General features: G+C 36.1%; 1 protein-coding gene across 3 annotated transcripts in view; it reads left to right on the plus strand.

Moving 5' to 3' along the window:
• Nucleotides 1-24,865, plus strand: part of Cmtr1 (Cap methyltransferase 1) — a 156,331-nt gene that overhangs the window by 86,841 nt on the left and 44,625 nt on the right. For all 3 annotated transcript variants that reach the window (XR_016141857.1, XM_089090049.1, XM_089090050.1), the window contains exons 11-13: nucleotides 1,175-1,307; nucleotides 14,052-14,231; nucleotides 19,525-19,721. Coding sequence is in view for 2 of the 3 variants with exons in the window: in XM_089090049.1 (XP_088946175.1) it covers nucleotides 1,175-1,307; nucleotides 14,052-14,231; nucleotides 19,525-19,721 (510 nt within the window). In the remaining variant the exon portion in view is untranslated. The remainder of the gene's footprint in view (nucleotides 1-1,174; nucleotides 1,308-14,051; nucleotides 14,232-19,524; nucleotides 19,722-24,865) is intronic.

The raw sequence follows: 24,865 nt of genomic DNA on the forward strand, positions 1-24,865 counted from the left end.
ATCTGCCTTTTAATACATCCATCTTATCCCATATCTCAAAAACTCTGTAACGGTTTGAGATATAACTGTTACGAGACCAAATAGGGACACGGATAAAATACATAAAAAATTTGAAAAAGACAGGCCAAAATTATTGACCTTCTGACTTGGTAAAAAACTTCCATAATGGCACCAGAAAAAACTTGTGGGGAGCAAAAAACATATCTTTAAAAAATTTTTAAGCTATTGCTAGGTATAACTTCCCCGTCTATTCTGTTTTAATTCTCTGCTACAGGCCTTGTAAAAAGGTACATGTCTACTTAGATAATTTCGGAGACCACATTGCCTTTCCATGATGATAAATAAAAGTTCAAATAGGGATAAAATCCTTTTAATAGACAGTGATGATGATAACAGTGATAGAAATTCACAAAAATACCAGATATTTCGGTCATATATGCAGTGACCGTCATCAGTAGTAATGTTTACATCAGTAGTAAATTTTACTACTGATGACGGTCACTGCATATGTGTTCGAAATATCTGGTATCTTTGTGAATTTCTATCACTGTTATCATCATCACTGTCTATTAAAAGGATTTTATCCCTATTTGAACTTTTATTTATCGTCATGTCTACTTTTTTGAAAATCTGGTAGCTAAATTTTAATTGGATGTTGCCTGGTTGCTGTATACCTTGAAAACTTTTAAAATGCACTTAGATCGAGGTTAATTGTCTGTTGAATAATTCAGAAAGTATTTTGTAAGTCTGCTCTTCCCTTCGAAGTTGTAATTAGAGGAGAATGGAGAAAGAAACACACATAATAACAACACTTACCATCGCAAACACTAAAAAATACACTAACCCAAGCGATTATAACATAAACGATAAATAAGTTATTTATCTATTGGATAATTCAGAAAGTATTTTTAAGTCTGCTTTTCCCTTCGAAGTTGCAAACACTGCATCCTAATGCTGTTTTGCAATCTTTTTAGGTACAACACAATTTTTGTTGGGCAATTTAGGATTTGCCGGTGATTTGGCATAGGCAAGTTGCCCTAACAAAACTTTGTTGAGAACTTTTGGAGAAAAGGAATATTTTAGGGGCTAGAGAACATAGCCTACTAATTACTGAGTACCCCCCTCCCCATGCTCCATAATGGAAAGTCTCTAATGGAAAGTCAATTTCTTCCAGGTGGTCATTTTGTTTGCAAGCTATTTGATATATTCACTCCATTTAGTGTTGGTTTAATATACCTGATGTGGATGTCTTTCGAGCAAATTTCCATCTTTAAGCCAAATTCCAGTCGTCCAGCCAATTCAGAAAGGTATGAGCTATGTATAGTTGTTAAGTGTTGTGATTTGTGATATTACTGCCAAAGCTAATTAACCCCTTTTTTGTCTATTTTGAACACAGTTTTAAAAAATAAGGGTTATTACCTTCCCTTTCCCTCTAAAAAAGGGAAATTAAAGGATAATAAATTGGTTTTAGAGGTTAAAAATATGTACAGGTTAGGAAAACTTTAGAGATGAGAGAGTCTGAGCGTTTGATATATTTATATATTTATTATATTCATCGATATATTTATTATATATATATTGATGCATTTATTAAAACCCAAAGTTTGGTTTTTAGAGTTTCAGGTAGTATTAGCACCTATATAAATAAAAAAAACACATATATAGTATTACCTATATAAATAAAAAACAAGTTTTCTTAACTGAAATTAAGGAACGACGTTAAAACTTAAAACGAACAGAAATTATTCCGTATGTGAAAGGGGCTGTCCCCTCCTCAACGCCTCGCTCTTTACGCTAAAGTTTTTCATTGTTAAAAAAATGGATTTGTGAGAAAGTCAAACTATAGCGTAAAGAGCGAGGCGTTGAGGAGGGGACAGCCCCTTTCATATACGGAATAATTTCTGTTCGTTTTAAGTTTTAACGTCGTTCCTTACTTTCAGTTAAAAAAACTTGTTTTTTTTATTAAAATTTTGAATGTTTTTGAATTAATGCAGGTTTTGATTTTGGCTCACCGTACATGAATAATTAAAACAAAATTTGCATATTAATTTTACTTTTGTTTGGTTAAATGGCTTTCTCGAAACTTGTTTAATTTTATTTACGAACGTTTTTATTAGTAATAAATATACGTAACTTACAAATTAACTTACGCAACGAACTTCTATATTCATATATTTTTAATACGTGTGTTAGGGGGCTCGCCCCCTAGTCAATACCTCGCTCTTTAAGCTAAAGTTCGAATTTTGTTCCAATTCTTTAAAAATGACCCCTTAATCACAAAGACCGTTATTTAGAATAAATAGCTCTTATAAAAGTACAAAAAAATCTTTGGCTTAAAGAGTGAGGTATTGACTAGTGGGTGAACCCAATCATACACGTAATATTTTCTGTTCGTTTTAAGTTTTGATGTTACTCCTTATTTTCAGTTGGAAAACTTGTTTTTGTATATTTAATTTCTGATCTTTTTTTTTAAATAATGCTGGGAAATCCGGCGCCCCCTACATAGCAATGTTCCTTCCCCCATGAAAACTTCCTTCATGGAAAGATCTTCCCACATAACCCCCGCTCCACCCACCCCCCTACTACCAGAGAAAATCCCCCCTGAAAATGTGTGTATACTTCCTAATAACCAATAATATATGTTAACATTGGGTAAAATTCATAACTTTCAGCCCTCCCCCCGGGGACTTTGGGGGATTAAGTCATCCTAATGGGCATAGTTATTGTATTTTCAACCATGCTGAACAAAATGGCTATCTCAAAATTTTGATCAGGTGACTTTGGGAAAAAAATGAGCTTGGGAGGGGGCCTAGTTGCCCTCCATTTTTTTGGTCACTTAAAAAGGGAACTAGAACTTTTAATTTTCGTTCCAATGAGTCCTCCCACGATATTCTAGGACCACCGGGTCGATACGATCACCCCTGAAAAAAAAAAAAAAAAAAAAAACCACATCCGTGATCTTTCTTCTGGCAAAAAATGCAAAATTCTACATTTTTGTAGATAGGAGCTTGAAACCTCTACAGCAGGGTTCTCTGATACGCTGAATATGGTGTGATTTTCATTAAGGTTCTACAAATTTTAGGGGGTCTTTCCCCCTTTTTTCGAAAATCAGGCAAATTTTCTCAGGCTTGTAACTTTTGATGAGTAGGACTAAACTTGATGAAAGTTATACATTTGAATTCAACATTGAAATTTGATTCTTTTGATGTATCTATTGGTATCAAAAACCCGTTTTCTAGGGTTTCGGCTACCATTGAGCCGGGTCGCTCCTTACTTAAAGTTCGTTACACGAACTGTTTGATTAACTAATACATTACCATAAACTCTTTAAAGGGATATATAAACTACCTTTCGAAATGGAAAAGCTGTGTATACATGAGATGTATTGTTTTGTCTACCTTCCACAAGGACAAAACGGTTACAGATTCTCTAGTATTTTAGTGACAAGCCAGTCAAAACAAATTATTCTCAGTTACAGTCAAGGGGACCTGCAAGGTGATAGGGATACTTTGACCAGTGCTTTTTTTATTAGCAGGACTTGGGTCGACCTAATACTTAGGAATCCATAACAATAAAAATGCCTACCCGGGTAGTAAAATAAAAGTAGCAGCTATAGAATTGGTAATAGAGTTTATCTATTAAGCCAGATAAATTGACTTTATTTCTCACTTTCATGTGATATTAGTGCCAAAGCTAATAGATCCTTTTTTGTCTATTTTAACCACAGTTTTAAAAAGTGAGAATTAGTGCCTTTCCTTTCTCTAAGATAGGACAATTGGATAATAAATAATTTTTAGAGGTTAAAAAGATCAAAAAGGCAGGGGCTTATTGATTCAGAAAGTGTGTTTAACGAATAATGGCTTACTATCTTTTGGCTAAATTTTAGTCATGTATCCAATACAGAAATCTATAAGCTTTGCTTAGTCGTTGAGCCGTTCAGAAGGCAGCTTTATTGACTTTATTTCCTACTTTCAGACGATGTTGATGTCAGAGCTAATTGACTCTTTTTCTGTGTATTTTAAACACAGTTTTTTGAATGTAAGGCTCTTTCACTCTTTGAAAATGTCACTCACTCTTCAAAAAAGTGCAATTCTATAGTTAACAATTGTTTTTTTTTATTTATTTTTTTAATCCCGCCTTCTCTCCTCTCAGTGGCACCAATAATTCAAAACAAAAAACTATTTAATCATTTACAAAAAAATAAATGCCACTTAAATAAATGCCTAAACCATCATCCATTACTACCAAGCAAAAGGAGCCCTTTTTATCTTCATTTCTCAAGAAACGTGACATTCTATTTCGATATGGCAAAATCATATGTATCACTTGAAACATAAGTTCTTATACTTTTGGCTCCATAGGGAATGGATGCAGACTCCTAAATACATTTTCAAAATTTACAAATAGCTCTTTTTCTTTTATGTGGTACCCACAATTTTCTTCTTCGGGAGTTAAGAGTCTGGTGATGTCGATTTTTAATTCTTTGCTATCCACCATGAGAAGCCCTTTCTGTTGCAGTTGCTTAAATATCTGGACTGAATCTTTTATGAAAGCTGGGGCATTTGTCTCCGAATTAGTTGGAGTAAGTTCATTTAGTATGGGAAGCAACCAATTCTTTGTCAGTTCAAAGTGAATTGGGGATTCATTTATAAATTCGAGTGTCATCCGGGTAAGCATATTTTGAAATATTTTTTGAAAATCCAGAATACCAGGACTTCCCGATTTCTTTTTACGAAAGAGCGTCTTCTTACTCAGTTTTTCTAGCTTACTGCCCCATATGAAACGCCACATGTAAGTTTCGATTTCGTTTTTGCTATAAGGTCTGGGAGGGGCATTACTGGGGCCAGATTGAGTATTCGTGCTACACAATACATGTTGCCGAATGTTGATCCCTGAAACAAGGTAAGAATTCTACCTATATCATTACCACATAGAAGATGCTGAATTTCGAGCAGTTTCTTGCCCCACACATTTTGCCAGCAGCTCCCTCTGACTGATAATTCTATTCCAAGTATCTTCACTGATGAATTGACTTCTAGCCAAGTCTGATTTTCCAAGTCCCAGGTCCAGCTCGCCTTTGGATTTACAGCTAAAGGGAGGATCTTGTCTTTTTTAGGAATCCTTACAGCAAAGTTTCCTCATACCATTCTATGCCTAGCATTACTGTTTTAACGTCACTTCTCCATCGGTGAAGAAATTGGTGTCATCCATAAAGGCTTCTGACTTGAGAACTACAGTTAGCAGTATTCTGATACCCGTTAATCTAGCTTCTATGGATTTGGTTGGAGGGTCTAGATATATCTCGAATAAAAATTAAGAGCTTGGGTCTCTTTGTCAAAGAGATACTTCGAGGGGAAACTTTTCAGTGATGCTGCCGTTAACTACCACTTTCGCTGCTGCATGACGGTATGCAGCATTCTTGTAAAATTCCACAAATTCACTACAAAACGAAAGCTTATCCGTCATCAATTTAAAAAGCAAATCACGGACCACTGAATCGAAAGCTTTGATAAAATCTTTTATTAACGCCCATTTGAGATTACTTTTTGATTGCTCTTCTCTACTAATGAGCAAGTTTCTTAAAATAGCAGGAATATTCGGGACTTTCCGACCCTTTATGCCCCCATGTTGGATATCACCCAGGATCTCTCCTATTAGTTTCTTGAGCCTATTCATTTGGACTTTTGAACATAGTCGGGTATTAAAGGGAGTAGAGAGATTGGCCTCCAATTCTCAATGTTTTGTTTATCTCCCTTTTTTGGCACTTATGTGATAATCGCCAGAGTCTGTTCTAGTTTCGATCCTTCACAAATCATTTCGTCCATTGCTGGTAATAGTATTTCCGAAATTTCACTAAAAAAACTTTGTAAAAATCATAACTTAAACCGTCTCCTCCGGGGGCCTTTCCTGTTTAGTAGAATTCGACGCTTTCTTAAGCTCTTATTCAGTTATGGGCTGACTCAACATTTCATTTTCATCGCTAGAAAATTTTTTCTTTACTTCGAAATCATCAAAAGTATTTGCCTCTCCTCCTACTTTTCTTTTATTAATTAAAAAAAAAACTTTGCGAAAAATAAGTTGTTCAACTTAAATTGATGGCCCTTATAAAATTAAGAACAGCATATGCAGTTACCTGCTGCATTACAAACTCAAAACGGCATGAAATAACTATTGTCGAATGAATAACAAACAAAAACGAACGTACATTAACTGTGCGACCATAGCCTAAATATGAAGCGAGTAACGACGTACACTACATAATAGATCTTAAAGCGAGTAATGATTAGATTGAATATTAAAATCAAGCTTAAAAAAAAAATCCTATTGAAGTATAAATGAAACTTAAAACGAACAAAAATAAAATAAACAATCAATGCAAACAAACCTACAATAGATATTAATGTAAATTAATAAACAAATCTTAAAACGAATGAAACTTAAATTGAATATGTAAATCAAGCTTGGAACAAAAAAAAATCACCACAAACAAGAGTTTGGGTATGACCTCCTTCTCTCACTGTAAAAGTCTAAAACCTTCTGCGTCATTGACGCTTTACTGAAAACCAATTTTATGACAAATATTTTTTTGTACTTAATAATGAAAATAAACATTAAAATTATAGTAAAATTTTGAACTGATAAGCTTTCAGCAATTAATATCATTATACATAAAATATTCAGTTTAATTTATTAGCTCTTTTTAAAGTTGTTAAAGACGAATATAGTTTCCCTACAAACAATTGTTTGGATACTGCCTCTTTTCCTAACTGTAAATAAAACTCAAAAGCTTACTGCGTCATTGGAGCTTTACTGAAAACCAATTTTATGACAAATATGTTATTTTGTACTTAATATTGAAAATAAACATTAAAATTATAGTAACATTTTGAACTGATGAGCTTTCAGCAATTAATATCATTATACATCAAATATTCAGTTTAATTTACTAGCTCTTTATAAAGTTGTTAAAGACGAATATAGTTTCTCTACAAACAAGTGTTTGGATACTCCCTCTTTTCCTAACTGTAAATAAAAATCAAAAACCTACTGCGTCATTGGCGCTTTACTGAAAACGGATTATATTACAAATATTTTCTATTCCAGTTCTTACAGTATTGAAAATAAAAATACAATTACAGTGAAATAAATTCTTGAACTGATGGATCTTTCACAAACTAATATCATTATTCATAAACCATTCATTTTTATGTTGTTTATACTTTCCAAGATTGTTCAAAACGCATATAGATTTCAGTAGAGCACCAATTAAGCAGTAGGTCTTAGACTTTTACAGTGAGAGAAGGAGGTCATACCCAAACTCTTGTTTGTGGTGATTTTTGTTCGTTTCAAGCTTGATTTGCATATTCAATTTAAGTTTCACTCGTTTTAAGATTTATTTATTAATTTACATCAATATCTGTTGTATGTTTGTTTGCATTGATTGTTTATTTAATTTCTGTTCGTTTTAAGTTTCATTTATACTTCAATAAGAATTTTTGTTTTCGTTTTAAGCTGGATTTTAATATTCAATCTAAGCATTACTCGCTTTAAGATCTATTTATTCATTTATATTATTACTTGTTGTATGTTTTTGCTATGATTGTTTATTTAATTTCTGTTCGTTTTGGGTTTCATTTATTCTTTAATAGTAATTTCTGGTCGTTTTGAGTTTGAATTTTAAAAGTTATTTGTATCACTGAGCTTAAGTTTACTATGGTCTTTACTTTTTTTTGAAAAACTTATTTTTCGGAAAGTTTTTTTAATTAATTTTTGTTCGTTTTTGATTGCAAAAAAAAATTAGTTTTTAAAAACTCCCTATTACAAAATCAAACTTAAAAAAAAAAAATCAAATATTCATCAAAGTAACAAAACTGATATCAAAGTAACAATATCAAAGTGAAAAAAATGGATTTGTGTCAACCTCGGAGTTTTTATTATCTGATGCTTGAACTATTTTTAACAAAATTGCTATCTCAAAATTTTCATCGGATGGGTTTGGGGAAGAAGGGCGTGGGGGGACTAGATTAAGCTTCGGTCTCTTTTTACTCTTTAAAAGTGAACTAGAACTTTCTATTTTCAATCAAATGAGCCCTCTCTGAAGTTTATACGAGTATCCCTTCTATAAGAACCCTATATATCCCCAGAGTATAACTTAAAACGCCTGTCCCTGGGCCCTGGGGGGTTATGTTGACCCTGGAGTTTTAATATCTGATGATTGAACTATTTTTAACAAAAAGATCACCTGAAATTTTTATCGGATGGGTTTATCCATCTGATACACCCAAAGGCGTGGAGGGTGGGAGGGGCTAGTTGCCCTCCGATTTTTTTTTCACTCTGAGAAAATGAACTACGACTTTTAATTTCCATTCAAATAAACCCTCTCTGAAGTTTATACGAGTATACCTTCCGTAAGAACCATATATGTCCCAGAGCAATACTTACAACGCCTGCCCCGGCCCTGGGGGGGGGGGTTTGTGTCGACAGTTTAGTTTTTCTCATCTGACCTTCGAATTATTTTTAACTAAATGACCATACGTAAATGAATTTTTGTTATACAATCTCTGAAGAATTTTTTACAAAATGGCTACCTCAAATTTATATCAAATTTATTTATGGGAAAAGCGCTGGGTGGCCAGTTACACTCTGATCACTTTCGGCTCTTAAAAAGTACACTAGTAATCTCGATTTCCCGCCGAATAAGCCCCCTCTGAAGTTTATACGACGACCCTTTCTATATGAAGTGCCTCTGGGAAAAAAATAAATCGAGTGTGGGGGGAGGCTAGCTACCCTCCAATCACTTTTGACTCTTAAAAAGTGAATTACAACTTTCAATTTCCAATCAAATGAGCCCTCTACGAAGTTTATACGAGCATCCCTTCCATAGCAACCATATATGCCCCCAGGGCATAATTTACAACGCCTACCCCGGGGCCCTGGGGGGCTATGTCGACACCGGAGTTTTTTTTTATCAGAACTTTGAACTATTTTTAACAAAATTTCTATCTCAAAATTTTTATCTGATGCATTTAGGGCGTGGAGGAGGTGGGCTAGTTGCCCTCCGATCTCTATTGACTCTTAAAAATTGAACAAGAGCTTTCAATTTCCAATCAAATGAGCCCTCTCTGAAGTTTATACGAGCATCCCTTCCATAAGAACTATTTATTCCCCTAGAGCATTACTTATAACGCCTGCCTCCGGGCCCTGACGGGTTCTGTCGACACAGGAATTTTTCTTTTCTGACCTTTGAACTATTTTTAATGAAATTGCTATTATAAAACTTTTATCGGAGGGGCTTGGGTAAAAAAGGGTTTGTGGGGGGGGGCGCTAGTTGCCCTCGGATATCTTTAGACTCTTAAAAATTGAATTAAAACTTTCAATTTCCATTCAAATGAGCCCCCTCTGAAGTTTATACGAGCTTCCCTTTCATAAGAACCATATACGCCCCCAGGACAACACTTACAACACCTATCCCCTGGGCTCTGGGGGGCGTTTTTGTTATCCAGCTTTGGAAAACTTTCCAAACCTCTGGTCGTCTAACAATTGGTCGCAAACGTGCTTGGGGATAACAGAGCGGGGGGGGGGGCTATTTTAAAACTAATGAGGATTAAAAAGAAACCCACAACTTGCAATTTGCATTCAAACGGTCCCTCTATGAAGTTTATACGAGCATCCTTTTCGTAAAAACCGTACATCCCTTAGGGCATAACTTAGAACGCCTTCCCCTGTTGCCGGGGGGGGTTCTATTGACACCGGATTTTTTCCTTTTCCGACCTTTGTACTATTTTTAACAAAATTTCTATCTCAAAATTGTCATCAGATGGGTTTTGAAAAAGAACGCGTGGGGGGGGGATAGCTGCCCTCGGATCTCATTTGACTATTAAAAAGTGAGTTCCAACTTTTAATATCCAATCAAATGAGCCCTCTCTGAAGTTTATACGAGCATACGAACAATATATGCCCCAGGACATAACTTACAACGCCTGCCCCCGGGCCTCGGGGGGTTGTGACGACACCTGAGTTTTTGTTATCTGACTTTTGAACAATTTTTAACTTATTGGCTATCTCAAAATTTTTATTGGATGCATTTGGTGAAAAGGGGGCGTGGGGGGGGGCTAGTTGCCCTCCAATCTCTTTTGACTCTAAAAAACTGAACTAGAACTTTCAATTTCCAATCAAATGAGCCATCTCTGAATATTTTACGAGCATCCCTTCAATTAGAACCATATATTCCCCCTGGGCATAACTTCCAACGCCTGCCCTTGGGCCCTGGGGGGCTGTGTTAACCCCTGAGTTTTCTTTATATGGTCCTTGAACTATTTTAAAAAGAGCTATCTCAAAGTTCTTATCAGATGGGTTTGAGGAAAAATGGGCGTGGAGGTCGGGGGGGGGGGGGGGCTAGGTGCCCTCCAATCTCTTTTGACTCTTAAAAACTGAACTAGAACAATTTTGACTCTTAAACTGAACTATTTTTAACAAAATGTCTATCTCAAAATTGTCATCAGATGGGTTTTGAAAAAGAACGCGTGGGGAGGGGGGGCTAGCTGCCCTCGGATCTCTTTTGAATATTAAAAAGTGAGCTCCAACTTTCAATATCCAATCAAATGAGCTCTCTGAAGTTTATACGAGCATCCCTTTCATACGAACAATATATGTCCCAGACATAACTAACAACGCCTGCCCCCGGGCCTTGGGGGGTTGTGACGACACCTGAGTTTTTTTATCTGACTTTTGAGCAATTTTCAACTTATTGGCTATCTCAAAATTTTTATTGGATGCATTTGGTGAAAAGGGGGCGTGGGGGGGGGCTAGTTGCCCTCTTATCTCTTTTGACTCTAAAAAACTGAACTAGAACTTTCAATTTCCAATCAAATGAGCCATCTCTGAATTTTTTACGAGCATCCCTTCAATAAGAACCATATATTCCCCCTGGGCATAACTTACAACACCTGCCCTCGGGCCCCGGGGGGCTCTGTTGACCCCTGAGTTTTCGTTATATGGTCTTTGAACTATTTTAAAAAGAGCTATCTCAAAGTTCTTATCATATGGGTTTGAGGAAAAATGGGCTTGGAAGGCGGGGGGGGGGGCTAGGTGCCTTCCAATCTCTTTTGATTCTTAAAAACTGAACTAGAACTTTCAATTTGAAATCAAATGATCCCTCTTTGAAGTTAATACGAGTATCCCTTCCGTAAGACCCATATATGCCCCCAGGGCATAAGTTAAAACACGTGCTTCTGGGCCGTGGGGGGTTTTGTCAACACCAAAAGTTTTGTTATATGATATTTGAACTATTTTTAGCAAAAAAAGCTATCCCAAAATTTTTATTGGATGCATTTGAGAAAATAGGGTTGGGGGGGGGGCTGGTTACCCTCCGATATATTTTGACGCTTAAAAAGTGAACTAGAACTTTCAATTTCCGTTCAAATGAACCCTCTCTCAAGTTTATACGAGCATTCCTTCCATAAGAACCATATATGCCCCCAGGGCATAACTTATAACCCTTGCCCCTGAAGACTGGGGTGTGGGAGTGTCCTGCTCAAACATATAATTTCCAGAAATTTCAACTATGTCGAACAAAATGGCTATATCAAAATTTTGATTGGATGTGTTTGGAGAAATGGTGGGCGTCGAAGGGGTGTCAGTTGCATTAGAATCACTTTGACTATTTACAAGAAAACTAGTCATTTAAATTTCCAATCGAATGAGCCCTTTCTGAAGTTTCTAAGACAACGTTGTCTAAACAAAACCTTATATGCCCCCAGGGCATAACTTACAACCCTTGCCCTGAGGACTGTGGGGGAGTGGTCATCCTCAAAGACTTAGTTTCCAGGACTTAAAACTACGTTTAATAAAATGGCTATCTCAAAATTTTGATTGGATCTGTTTGGGGAAATAGTGAGCGTGAGAGGGGTTACTTACCCTCAAAACACTTTTGACTATTAAAAAGGGCGCTAGCCCTTTGAATTTTCAATAGAATGAGCGTTTTTTGAAGTTTCTACGACAACGCCTTCTATAAAAACCTTATCTACCCCCGGGGCATAGCTTAAAACCCTTACCCTGAGGGCTGTGGGGGAGTGTCCTCGTCAAAAACACATTTCCTATCTGGAAATCAACTACGCTGAACAAAATGGCTATCACAAAATTTTGATTGGATGTGTTTGGGGGATTGCTGGGTGGGGGGGGGGGGCTAGTTGCCCTCCAATCACTTTTGACCCTTAAAAGGGCACTAGAACTCTTGATTTCCATTTGAATGAGCCCCCTTTGAAGTTTCTAAGACGACCCCTTCCATATGAAGTGCCTCTGGGAAAAAAAATAATAATAATAAAACATTGGAGCCACATGGCCTTTACTATAGGCAACGCTATAGCGTTGCCTCTGATACATCTTGAAGAAAAAACCATAAACCGGCTTTTTTATTTCTTTATGATTTTTTGTTATTCTTCCGTCAAGTGTTTTGATTTTTTCGATTTTGTTTTCTTTCGATTCCTTTTGGCTTCTAAAATGATCGTCAGGCTTATTTGCTCTCCTTCATACAGATCATTTAAACGATTTTTTACTGTCCGGTTTCCAAACTTTTTTTGTTCAATTTCTTTCAACTGTCGTCTTATTTCATGGTATTCGAAAAACGGGTCTCCTGTCTTCTGATCTATTTCTTGTTTCAGTTGGCTTAGGATTTTTCGCGAGAAACGTTCTTGGGCTAACTGCATTCTTTCCCTTTCCTTCTGTAGGTCTTTTTAAAATTTTGTGGTTTCCTGTTTAAAATTGATCCATGCTCTGAGGTGGTTTTCTTTCTGTTTTCTTCCAGTAAGTATTTGTCTGATTTTTCCTCGTATTATATCTTCGTTTCCTTTATCCTTGAGAGTAGCCTATCTGGATGTAGTTTCCAGTACGGAGCCCTGACAAAGCTTGTTTTCATGTTGACCTATCTGTACTCGGACAGCATAATAATCAGAGAAAAAAAAAACATACTCATGGTGAATAGAGTTTACAGTCTTTTCCATCTCCTTTGATATGTAAATCCTATCAATTCTGCTTGCTCCTTGGTTTCCAATTCGGGTGAAATAATTTTCTTTCCTTTTCTTTACTATCCATATATCTCCTAAATCATATGCTTTTATTAAATATTTCGAAAACGTTTTAGGCTGAAAACGTTGGGGCTTATTGATTCAGAGAGTCTCTTTTAACGAATAATGGCTTTCTACTTTTAGGCCAAATTCTGTTCGTCTAGCCAATTCAAAAATCTATAATCTTTGTTTAGTTGTTGAGCCGTTCAAAAGGCAGCTTCATTGACTTTTTTCCTTCTTTTATGTGATGTTAGTGACAAAGCTAATTGACCCATTTTCTGTGTATTTTAAACATAGCTTTTTGAAAGTAACGAGTAATGCCTCTCACTCTCCAAGAAAATGCAATTATTTAGTAAATATTTTCTAGATGTTAAAAACATAGGGGCTTATTGATTCAGAGAGTCTCTTTTAACGAATAATGGCTTTCTACTTTTAGGCCAAATTCTGTTCGTCTAGCCAATTCAAAAATCTATAATCTTTGTTTAGTTGTTGAGCCGTTCAAAAGGCAGCTTCATTGACTTTTTTCCTTCTTTTATGTGATGTTAGTGACAAAGCTAATTGACCCATTTTCTGTGTATTTTAAACATAGCTTTTTGAAAGTAACGAGTAATGCCTCTCACTCTCCAAGAAAATGCAATTATTTAGTAAATATTTTCTAGATGTTAAAAACATAGGGGCTTATTGATTCAGAGAGTCTCTTTTAACGAACAATAGCTTCGGTTCATAACCTAGGCCCCGAATATTTCATTTAAAATTACTCGTTACAATCTACCAGTCATTCTTAATACTTTCTCCTTTTATTTTTTTTTACTTTTTATTTCAACTTGAAGCTTAAAATCTAAAAATCTTAATTTTGCACTATACTTTGAAAGTGTCAAGAGTGATTGAGTAGTTTTTTAAGCACTCAAAACATTTTAGAAGTATAGTACACAATTAATATTATAATCTTGTCAATTATCCAGAGTATCTATTCTGTTTCCTTTATTTTAGGTATATTATATGTAAGGGGAAAAAAGATGAAGAAACTGCTGTTGTTGATTATATGACGATGATTAATTCCACATTGGCAAAATTGACGAATTTGGACAAAGACGTAACTGAAATTGTCCCTTTACATATTCTTACTCAGACAAATGAATTTTTTGATTACATCTACTCTAGTAATGTGGAGTAAGTTTTCTGCTTTGTTCTCAGTTTACAAATTTTATTTTTGTCACTTTTTTTTCTAAATCTTTTGTTTTGTTGTCTTTTTCTTTTTGTACATATTTTGTTTTGCTGTAAATTCTCAAAATTTGCTGTCAAGTTTGCTGAAAATGTCAGTATTGAAAACAAAATGTATTAAATAATGCAAGGAGCCACAAAAAATAACAATAACAAAAATCCAAAGTAGCAGCCACTATTTCGAGGTAACCTCAATAAGGTTTAAGGAAAACATAGAACAATAATATTGCACTTATTAAATATGCAATAGTAGTTGCCGTACAAATATTAAAATATTACACAAAGAAATAACGATAACTTTCTGTTGGCACTCTGTTGCCACGTTATTTAGTCACTAAAGTGTCTTGGTAGTCTCTGACCTGTACTATTGGCAGGGCTGTACCCGGGATTTTTTTCGGGAGGGTGGGGGGTACAAAAGATTTTTTTTTTGGGGGGGGGGGTGTACAAAAAAACTTTAGAAAACGCATAAAAAGTTTGTTCAAATTTATTTTTGTTAAGTTTTTACGAGTCGGACAAACTTTGGGAAGGGGGTGAGGGTCAAACCCCCTGCCCCTCCTGGATACGGCCTTGACAATTGGTACTCAGTTTTTTTTTAGTCCATGACAATTTCAAAGATTTAGATAATATGAAAAATGTGACATAGAACGCTGCGATGCTGAAAGACAAGTATTGTATTGACATTTTAGTGACGACTTTATACGTTTCGGATTAACGTTTTAATGGATTAATACGTTTCGGATTAACGGATTAACGTTTCGGATACGTTTCGAAACTTGTTAGGAGTTTGAAAAAATCATCTCTCAGAGCTAGAAAATATGAAATAATGTGATGAACTTTTTTTAATTAAGTAGGAAGGACGGGGTACATAGGCAAGGAGTAGGATTCGTTATAAGTAAGGCCGCTTCTAAGTCTTGCTTAGGTTAGGAAGGTATTAATAATAGAATTATATTTGCTTACACTATGACCAACCAGCGTGATGCATCAGTAATTGGGGTATATGCCCCTTTTGAACAAACTGATAAAGACAGTAGTGACTCAAGGGAATTTTGCATGCAGTTACAGGAACGATTGGGTAAAGGAAATGACGTTTTTATTAGGGGACGTCAATACCCACGTTGGTACCATTAGGGATAGATTTTATCCTAGCGTAGGTGAATTTGGTGTTGGGAACGAAAATAACAATGGCAATAGACAGCTGCAAATTTATAACCAAGTCGGTATTTGGTCATAAAATGGCCATAAGTTATATATGGGAGTATGTTCAACCTTACTGTTTATGTCATCGTAAATCGAAGACTGGCAGGGTCGATACAAGACGCGAAAGTATATAGGAGTAATTGATGTTAAAACAAAAAATCATCATCTTGTTATGATAGTAATGTTAATTTATAGCAGAAATTTAGAAAGGGTAATCAGCTACGGGTAGACATCACGTTGACGGGCTCCAGGATGAGGATTTAAGAGAAATCTCCAGGAACAGTTGGATATGTGTGAGAGAGCTTAGTATTTGACATTGTAGAAGATGGATGGAATAATTTTAGGAAAACAGTTTGTGAAGTAGTGGAAGATGACTTATAAAGAAAGTAAGAAACGTAGCTAGTAATAAATGCAAAAAAAAACTAAGAGAAGGGGTCGTACAAAAAATTTCTGAGCCATAGGTCATATGAGAATAAGAAGCAAGTAAGGGAAGTAGAAAAGGCAAAGGAGACCATTCTTGAAATTACAGAGGATCTGGAAGATGCAGCCAGACGGTACAATAGTAATATATTATATTGGCATTTGAGAAATTCAGAGGAAATTGTCAGTCTGGACTTGTCCCTGGTAAAGGTAGGAACGGGTCCTCAATTAGTGATAAGAAAATTGTTAAAGAAAGACTGGTAGAAAATTTTTGAGAATGTTTTAAACCATGATGAGGTTGCAAGATCGAAATTGTTTTGACAATTTGGAAGTGAAAGAAGAATTATTTTGCTAGGAGGATTTAGAGACAGCACTAAAAATATTAAAAAGTAAGAATCATCAAATTACTGCTAGTGCGGTAAGTGAGTTTTTGAAATATGATGCTTGTGAAGCTAGAGATATGTTGCTAAAGATTATGAATACAGTTTTGAACAAGGGAATTACCTAGTGATTTTAGGAAATTACTATTAAACCACTCCGTAAGAAGAGCGATAAAAGTAAGTGAGGTAACCGCAGAAGCTTTGGCTTGATATATGTATGAAGCAAATTACTTAGAATGATGATACTTACAAGTGTAAGAGACGCTGTAGATGAAGGTGGTTTAAGGAAGAAGAGATGATGTGTCAACTAGATTTTACTCTTAGATTTATAATTGAGAAGTGTTTTAATGATCAGTCCCCTTTAGTCTTAAGTTTTATAGAATATTAATAGGTGTTTGATTCAGCCAATAGAAGAGCTTTAGTGAAGGTCCTATTCTTTTATGATACACCAGATAAATATATAAAAGTGATTAGTAGTATTTGCGACAACCGTTTTGCTGCAGTTGAGGTAGGAAATGAGGTTAGTAATTAGTTTTGTGTTGAATCAAGAGTTAAGCAGGGTCAAGTACTATCTCCATTTACATGTATCTTTTTAATGGACTTTGTTCTAAGGTATTCTATTTAGCTTATTAAGAAGTTTTATCCTCTTTATCAACACACTTGTGCAAAAAATTAATTAGTGCAAACAAAGTACAAAAAATTAATTAGTGCAAAAAAGGTACAAAAAATGATTAGTGATATGTGCGAAAATAATATTGCTTCGATTAATGTAAGAGGCGAGGTTAATATTTGGGTTGATGTGGAATCAAGGGTTAAGCAGCATGGGCGTAGGCAGCATATTGTCTAGGGGGGGGGGGCAGTCGATAGTGTGATGGAGTTTTATCAACTGCTTTTTCCAAACCATCTGCTTTTTCAGCCATATCTAATGTAAATTTGCAGGTCTAGGGGTGGGGTGGGGAGCTGCTCCCCTGCCCCCTCCCTACGCCCATGTTAAGCAGGGGCGCGTAGTATCCCCGTTTACACGGATTGTTTTGTTGGACTACGTCGTAAGGAACGTGAAAAGGGTATAGGAGAACTCAGATAATTTCCTTACCTTAGGCTTGAACTGTGAGTTCCTGTATTCATGTCAATGGTTGCAGGCTTAACAGGTTACTTAACAAGCTGAAACTCCTTTTTCTTGACGCCTTTTGTATGTGATTGAGTGTGACTATTTTCAACATTCAAAGGCCCATTTTGTTGTTAAAAAATCTAATCTTATTCTTGAGATTCCTCCTTCCATTATACGGACCAGGTTTACGAAAATGTAATTTTGTGTGTCTTAATTCAAATTTCTTTAAAATAAAATATATTAATATATCTGCTGTTTTGTCATTTACAAACTATGATTTTACCCTAATTGCAGGTTCAGTCAGGTCAAATCGATGATTTTATGGGTAGTTTATTGAGAAAAGTTGACCTTTTGGAAAACTTTCTGGTTAGTCTGAGCCCATAGGAGTTCAGTTCGGGAAATATTTCCTATGCCTTGACAAAATGTCTTGGTAAAGTCTAACTTTTTCTTATTTGCGGAAAATACTTTGAGAAAAAAATAATGTAAGAAAAAAACCTAAATAAATTGAATATAATCAATTTGGTTTTTGAATAGTCCGTCACTCTCGTCAGGTTCTCTTTAAACTGGAAAAATGTTAAATTTTAACTTAAATTCTATGAATGTTCAAAATAGTTTTACTGTTGCTGTTGGGTTTGATATTGAATTATGACCGGTAACTATAACAGCACTTTAGGTATCCAGATATAAGCTAACATGTGATCATCAAGCAATCTAAGGAGGCGCAGTATCTTCAACAGTATAGGTTTTAACAAAAGTCATGTTCAGTCACTTGCTCTAGCGCATGATCGTCAACTGAACGCCAAAACAGCTTTTTCAAGCTAAGCTCTGACAGAAGAGGGTTGTTGTCGAGTAAAACGACCAAGCGACGTTGTTATGCGAAACCTTGCTAATATGCCTCTATGAAAGTGTGATTTACCGGAGTCCTTGTATACATCCTCCGCTATCTAATAGGGAGCCCTCCCTATCTATAAAGGCATATTTTTGACTGACATTTAAAGATACACACAATAAAGAAAATTCCAATGGAATGCGGTACTTCTTCTCGTACATAAACTGGCAACTTTTATTTATTTTAAACTTAGTTTTCGTGGTCGGGGAAACGAGTTTTTAACTGTGATCAAAAAAGAAAACGAGAGTTTTCGCCCATTTGACGATTTTTTTTTTCGGGTGGGCGTTAATCTGGCTGCTCAAGTGAAATTCATCTACTCTCAGAATTTTACTTTGATAGTTATTTTAGAAACGTATCTAGAAAAGATTTTTTTGCCAGTGCAAATTCAGGAACTTATGTATTTTAATCGGGACTTGTCTGTTCGGAGAATCGAATTTTTCGACTCTAATCTGAAAAGCAATTGAATCCAAGTCTTCGTGTTGAGCGGGCTTTTCAGTCAAGACTATTCAGCCCTTTTCATTTTGACTATCTATGCAAGGTGAGTTAGACTACTGCGAGTGGATATTAGTTGTTTATCTTGTGATGACTGGATTTTGATCATGTATCTTGCAGTAGCTCTTTTGATTCTAGGAACAGAAATATAAGAAATATATTTCAAGTTCAGTACTCTGTGTGCAGGTTAGGTCAGCTAGGGTCTTGACTGATGGTTAGATTCTGTGGTGTTTGAAGCACTTTAATAGTTTACTTTAAAGGACAAGCTGTAGAGACGTCAGCATATTACATTCAAATAGGCAATGATCAGTTGTTTCATTTTCGGCAATATTTATCCATACGAAGGTATTATTCTTACTGTTCTTCTTGTTTGGATTAATATGAAGACGATTTTGCATAACCTCGTCGTCGGAACCAAATTCCGGGTGAAGGTATCCTATTTTATGGGGGTGGACGCGAATTTTGGCTGCTGGAGCTAAAATTAAACTCCAGTCAGAGTTTTATTTTTGCAGATAATTTTAAAGTAGAACACTTTTAGAATTTTTTTTTTTCAAGTGAAAAGACGGGAAACCTTTGTTTTATTATAAACACAAATTGTCTAGCCGGAGAAACTAATTTTCCAACTCTGATCCAAAAATAAAACGCAGAAACCGCTCGCCCATGCAAAAACATTCTTTTTCGTCAGGAAATCTTGCTGCCGAATTAACATTCAGCTTATAGTATGGTTTAAGTTTCCTGTATTTCTTTATATTATAGGCTCGGCCGACGACAGATTATTGGATTAGCCAAAATCGCAGCATTTGCTCGAGATAGAATGCTGACTGAATCAAGACAAGCTGACATGAAGAAAAAATGCTTGGAATATTGGAAGATAGAAGAGGATGTGAGACGAAGGCCGCACAAAGATTCGCCTAGAAACACTGCCAATAAGCTCATTAAACTGGCTCGAGTTGGTAATTTGTTTATCTTTTTTTTTAAAGTTGTTCTTTTCAGCACTTATAGCTGAATGGTTGGCGGGCTAGACTTGTAATCCTGTGTTCTTCGGGATGGAGGTTCGAGTCCTGGTGTTGCCAATTATTTTGTTTGAAACGAGGGTCAATTCAATCCAATTCAATCATTTATTACCCACAACTACAAGAGAACAAGTAGTACAAGTTAAGTATAAACATAATAATAAAAAAGAAACAAAAAGAAAAACAAAAAAGAACATCAACAAACACTAGCAATTAATTTCTACTAAGAAAAAACTGTAAATGACTATTGCTTGGGACAATTTTATAAAATGTATCTGTTCAAGGACTTTTGTGTAGGTGAACGAGCTTTTTAGTTACATCTGTAACATAGAAATGTTTAACTAGATACCGATTTCTAGTCCATGGCGGCAGAGAAAGAAGAAATTTGCAAAATTTGAAATATGTAACTTTAATCTTTTTCAAATCCCATAGCTTAAGAACAAAATGAACACCCAAAAAATAAAGTACAGAATGATCAGAAAAAGTCGAGAATAAGCGCCAAGAGCTATTCTGTTATATTTTCCATTGTTTGCTACAATTTTTGAATAACTGAACTGAATTTTTCTTACTGCATCAGGAACAATCTGTTTACGGAAAAGAGCTAGAGAATTACCACTACTTCTACTAACAACTCACCGCAGCACCGAGCCGCCTGAGGTCAACACAGCTGCTCACGCTCCTCCTCCATCCCAATCCATTTAAATCCTTCCTTTTTACATCCGCCCACGAAGTTCCCATTTCCTTTTAATCTTTCTTTATGACGTCCTCACACCCCAGACAGGGACGACCTGCTTTCTGTTTAGCCCTAGATGGTTGGCCGAAAAGAACAATCTTTGGCAATCTGTCATCCTTCATCCGCACAACGTGCCCTAGCGACCTCAACCTTTCTTTCATTATAGCCCAAGAGAGCGGTATTTAACCACATTTTTCGTAGAGCCTATTGTTTGAAATACGGTCAGTCAGCCGAGTACCCAAAACAATCCTTAAGCAATTTCTCTGGAAAACATCTAGCATCTTCCATTGCTTTTTAAAGCCCCTATGCTTCATAGTTGTACTTTACTACTGTCAGATCAGTAGCTTCTAAAACTTTTATTTTATTTTGCAAGCCGCTATTCCTATTCTTCCAGACTTTTTTTTAACTGTGACAAAACACCCTGATCCTTAACTATTCTGCTTTTAACCTCTTGACTGGTCTCACCGTCTTTACTAATAATACTACCTGATCAATCTTTTCGTTACCCAACGTCACCTTTTCTTCTTCACTTATTCCTAGCCTTAGCGATTTAGTCTTCTTAACCTTAATTTTTAAACCTATTCTAGCACCCTGAACTCACAAAACCTCTAAAATTTCATTCATTTTGCTCACACTTTCATCTAGGATGCTTCAATCATCAGCATAATCCAAGTCCAGGAGACTTTTTCCTCCCCATTTGATTCCGTGGTCTCCCATTGCCTTTCCTGTGCTCCTTAAAACAAAGTCCATCAAAATAAGTTTATCAATATAGTTTCTAGAGAATTAGAAACAGTAATACAAAGCCACCGAAAGGAAGAGACAGAAAGTACAGAAAATTCATTACATACCAGAGGAGTAGACGAAGATTATAATATAAGATAAGAATTCACACTTGTCAAGATTCAGGGATAGACCAGTATTTAGGAAAGACTGAGCAACTAATGAAACCATCGCAGAAACAGCAGATTTAGTACGACTAATCAACAGGATGTCATCAGCATAGTCAATGTAAGAAATATCAGTAGAACCAGAAAAATAAGTGCCTGAGATCTTTTCCAGAACAGTAGAAATACAAATTTTGAAAAGGGTTGGTGATAAAACACCTCCCTGCCTTACGCCTCGGAGCACTTTAATAGTTGTTTCCGGAGAAGATTTCAGGTGGACGTAAGAATTAGAATAACAAAACCGTAGAAGGTAAATAACCGAAAAATTAACACCAGAAGAAGCCAAAGAAAAGAAAAGCTGATTATGAACAACAGAATCAAAAGCCTTTGAAAGATCAAGTGTACAGAGATATACTTCTTTATCCTTAGAGGAATTAGAAGGTAAAATAGAAGAAAGGACACGATGAGCATGTTGGCACCCCACACCAGATCTGAAACAAAGTTGATTTTCCACCAAAGAAAGAAATATTTTGAGTTAGACTAGGTAAAAGAATATACTTGAAGACCTTGCTAATATTGCAAGACACCGTAATCGGACGATAAGAGGAGCAATCTGTTGGCGGTTTACCTCTTTTTAAAATTGAAGTCACGCTGTCACACAAAAAGCTTTCCGGGACGACAGAAGACGCCAAGCACATTTGAAACAAAAGCGCAAGATGTGACACAAGTTCAGCACATTGGGGAGTTAGATGCATTTTAGAGATACCATCAGCATCAATAGATTTCGACTTAAGATGATTCAAAGCATTCAAAACTTCAGAATGTGATAGAGGCAGAACAAAGCGCTTAAAAAACTTAGAAATCTAGGGAAAATTTTAACAAACGCTTCGCCAAATTTTCTATGAACAGAATAATTCAAAACGGAGAATATCTTCAAATAATGTTCATGCCAAGAACTTGGTGGAATAGCATCACTACTCACATCAGAACCATCTATTTTACTTGAATTAATTACTTTCCTCCATTCTTTAGGTGAAGATGGGAAATCAAGCCCACGGTATCGGACGCTTTTTAGATAATTCTGGAATTCTAATTTAGTTTTCTGTTTAATAAGAAAAACATTACCAGACCTATGCCGACCACATTATGTCAAAACTTTTAGCCAAAATTTAGCTTTATTTTTACAGGCCTTAATGTTAGGGTCAAGTGACCAAAGAAGCTTTTGAGTATTCTTTCGGGTTCGCTTTACTGGGCCAGAAATTTTTTCAGTTTCTTTCATAGTGGAGAGGATAGAATGATGATATCGGTCTATTTTATATTTAACATAAATTAAACTCTGCTACACTTTAGAAGCTGATACACATCACAAGTTCTACTTAAAAGCGAGGCCAATACTTTGAGATAAACAGAAAAATTCGCATTATTACAATCAGGCTTATAAAACCATTTAGAAAGTACACCACGACTTTTAGATGTAGTCCCGGAGCAAACTGCAGGCTTTGATAAACAAAAGACAACGGAAGGTGATCAAGATCTTGCTCGTCAAAATGAACCGTAACTGGCGAGCTGACAAGAGCTGCAGAACAAATAACGTGATCAATGTCTGATTTACTACCTGAATGGTGAATATACATATAATCTTGGGACTTCCGAACAGTTTTATAAGCTGGGAGAGAATCAAGAAGCTGATCATTTCTTACAGTATTAAAAACCAGGTCGGTATTAAAATCACCAGCAATAACAAAAAGGAACCCATGATACGATATCTTTTCAATTAAAGTTTCTTGCCCATTACAAGCACAAGAGAAGTTCTGAAGTGAACGAATGGAACGATCGTTATATGACGGATGCACATTAATAAATACAATATTACCAAGACGCACAGCAAGAAAAATGTCATCTGATTGGAAAAGCACAGGACTCACCCTAGAAATATTTTTCTTAAAAACACAAGCTAAACCGCCAGAAGGGCGGCCACGCGTAATTTTAGCTGGACGCACAAAAACAACGTGATCACTGCTTCGTCTCACAAAATTTTCGCTAAAGGCAGTCAGTAAATATTTTTGCAGACAAACAACGTCGTAATTAACATACAGATCATCATTCATCATCAATCATCAATAAAACAAAGTCCTTGCCTCTTGTTCCATTAATATTAAATGAGACTATACTTATGTCCGGATTCATTTCTGAGAATAGACCTTATCAGTGATCTTCTTCATCACAGGGCATCGTAGGCTGTAAGAACGATGAGATCCTCCACAATTGGCACATTTTGGAGATTCCGTACCACGATCGCCGTTCATAGATAAATGCGGCCCAGCACAACAAACGCACTTAGGAGTGCTACTAGTACATGCACTTTCAAAATGCCCAGGAGAACGACACTTGAAGCAACACTTTGGCAATTGCTTGAACTCATAAACACGGAAGTTTTAATACCCAAACTTCAAACCTTTTCTCAGAAATGATCCTTTGGAAATCGCGTCGGCAAACTCAAGCTTAACCGATTTACTTGTTTCAAATCGACTAGACCCGAGCATACCGATATGGTTCCGTAACATTTCAAGGTCAAAATTAGACGGGACTTTTCGAATAACACCAGAGTGCTTTTTAGATAAAACTTTCACACTAGAACCAGGTAGAGCTTCCTCTGCTGATTTGCAAAAATCCTCAGCTGCAGATTTTTCAAAATTCACCGTCCACCACTTTTTATTCGCTCGCACGCTGGTCACCAGCTGATGACCGGAAACTGAGTCTATTACTGATTTTCGCTTTAGCGGGTCACCGCTTTTGCAGAGATCACAGGAACTTCTGTTGGCCTTTTGATGACAAAACAGGGGAGCTGTTCTCCATCGGCATCACATTTCTTCATAAAGTCTATAATATCTTGCAAGTGACTGTGAATTGCATTTGCGCCCCTTTTGACAGGGGGATCATCTTCATTCACACAACTCCATAACTTTGGTTTGTCTGGTTTCATCATTACAACTTAAATAGACCTGAACAAAGTTCAGCAGCGGTGAATACACAAGCTCAGAAACGCCCACCTCATTATAAACTCACTTCAAAGCAATAATTTAATCCAACACACGCCGAGCACACGTGATGTTCACGCGACGAGCGCTGAATGATAGTAAATTAAGTTCATACAAGATAAACTTGCCACACAGGTTTGTTTATAATCCAGGAGAAGGCTATTTTTTCGTCTGCATTGATATAATCCTTTGCAATAGGTTTGAATCCTAAACAGGTCTTTACACCATGAACCCTGGATGAAGACTGTATAACGCTTTATGCTTTGAGTCGACCCAGCTCCAAATGGGTACCTGAAAAAATCCGAAGAAGGTATTCAGGAACGGTATGTGAAAGCACACAGGATTGCTGAACCCCGACCCCCTCCTTCATAGCACTTCATTCCTGAAGGGCCAAGAAACGAAGATTAGCTCTACCGACAGCGACTGTGA

Source organism: Artemia sp. Qi Xiang Cuo, chromosome 6, assembly GCF_049724085.1.
Source record: "Artemia sp. Qi Xiang Cuo chromosome 6, ASM4972408v1, whole genome shotgun sequence".
Lineage (NCBI taxonomy): Eukaryota > Metazoa > Arthropoda > Branchiopoda > Anostraca > Artemiidae > Artemia > Artemia sp. Qi Xiang Cuo.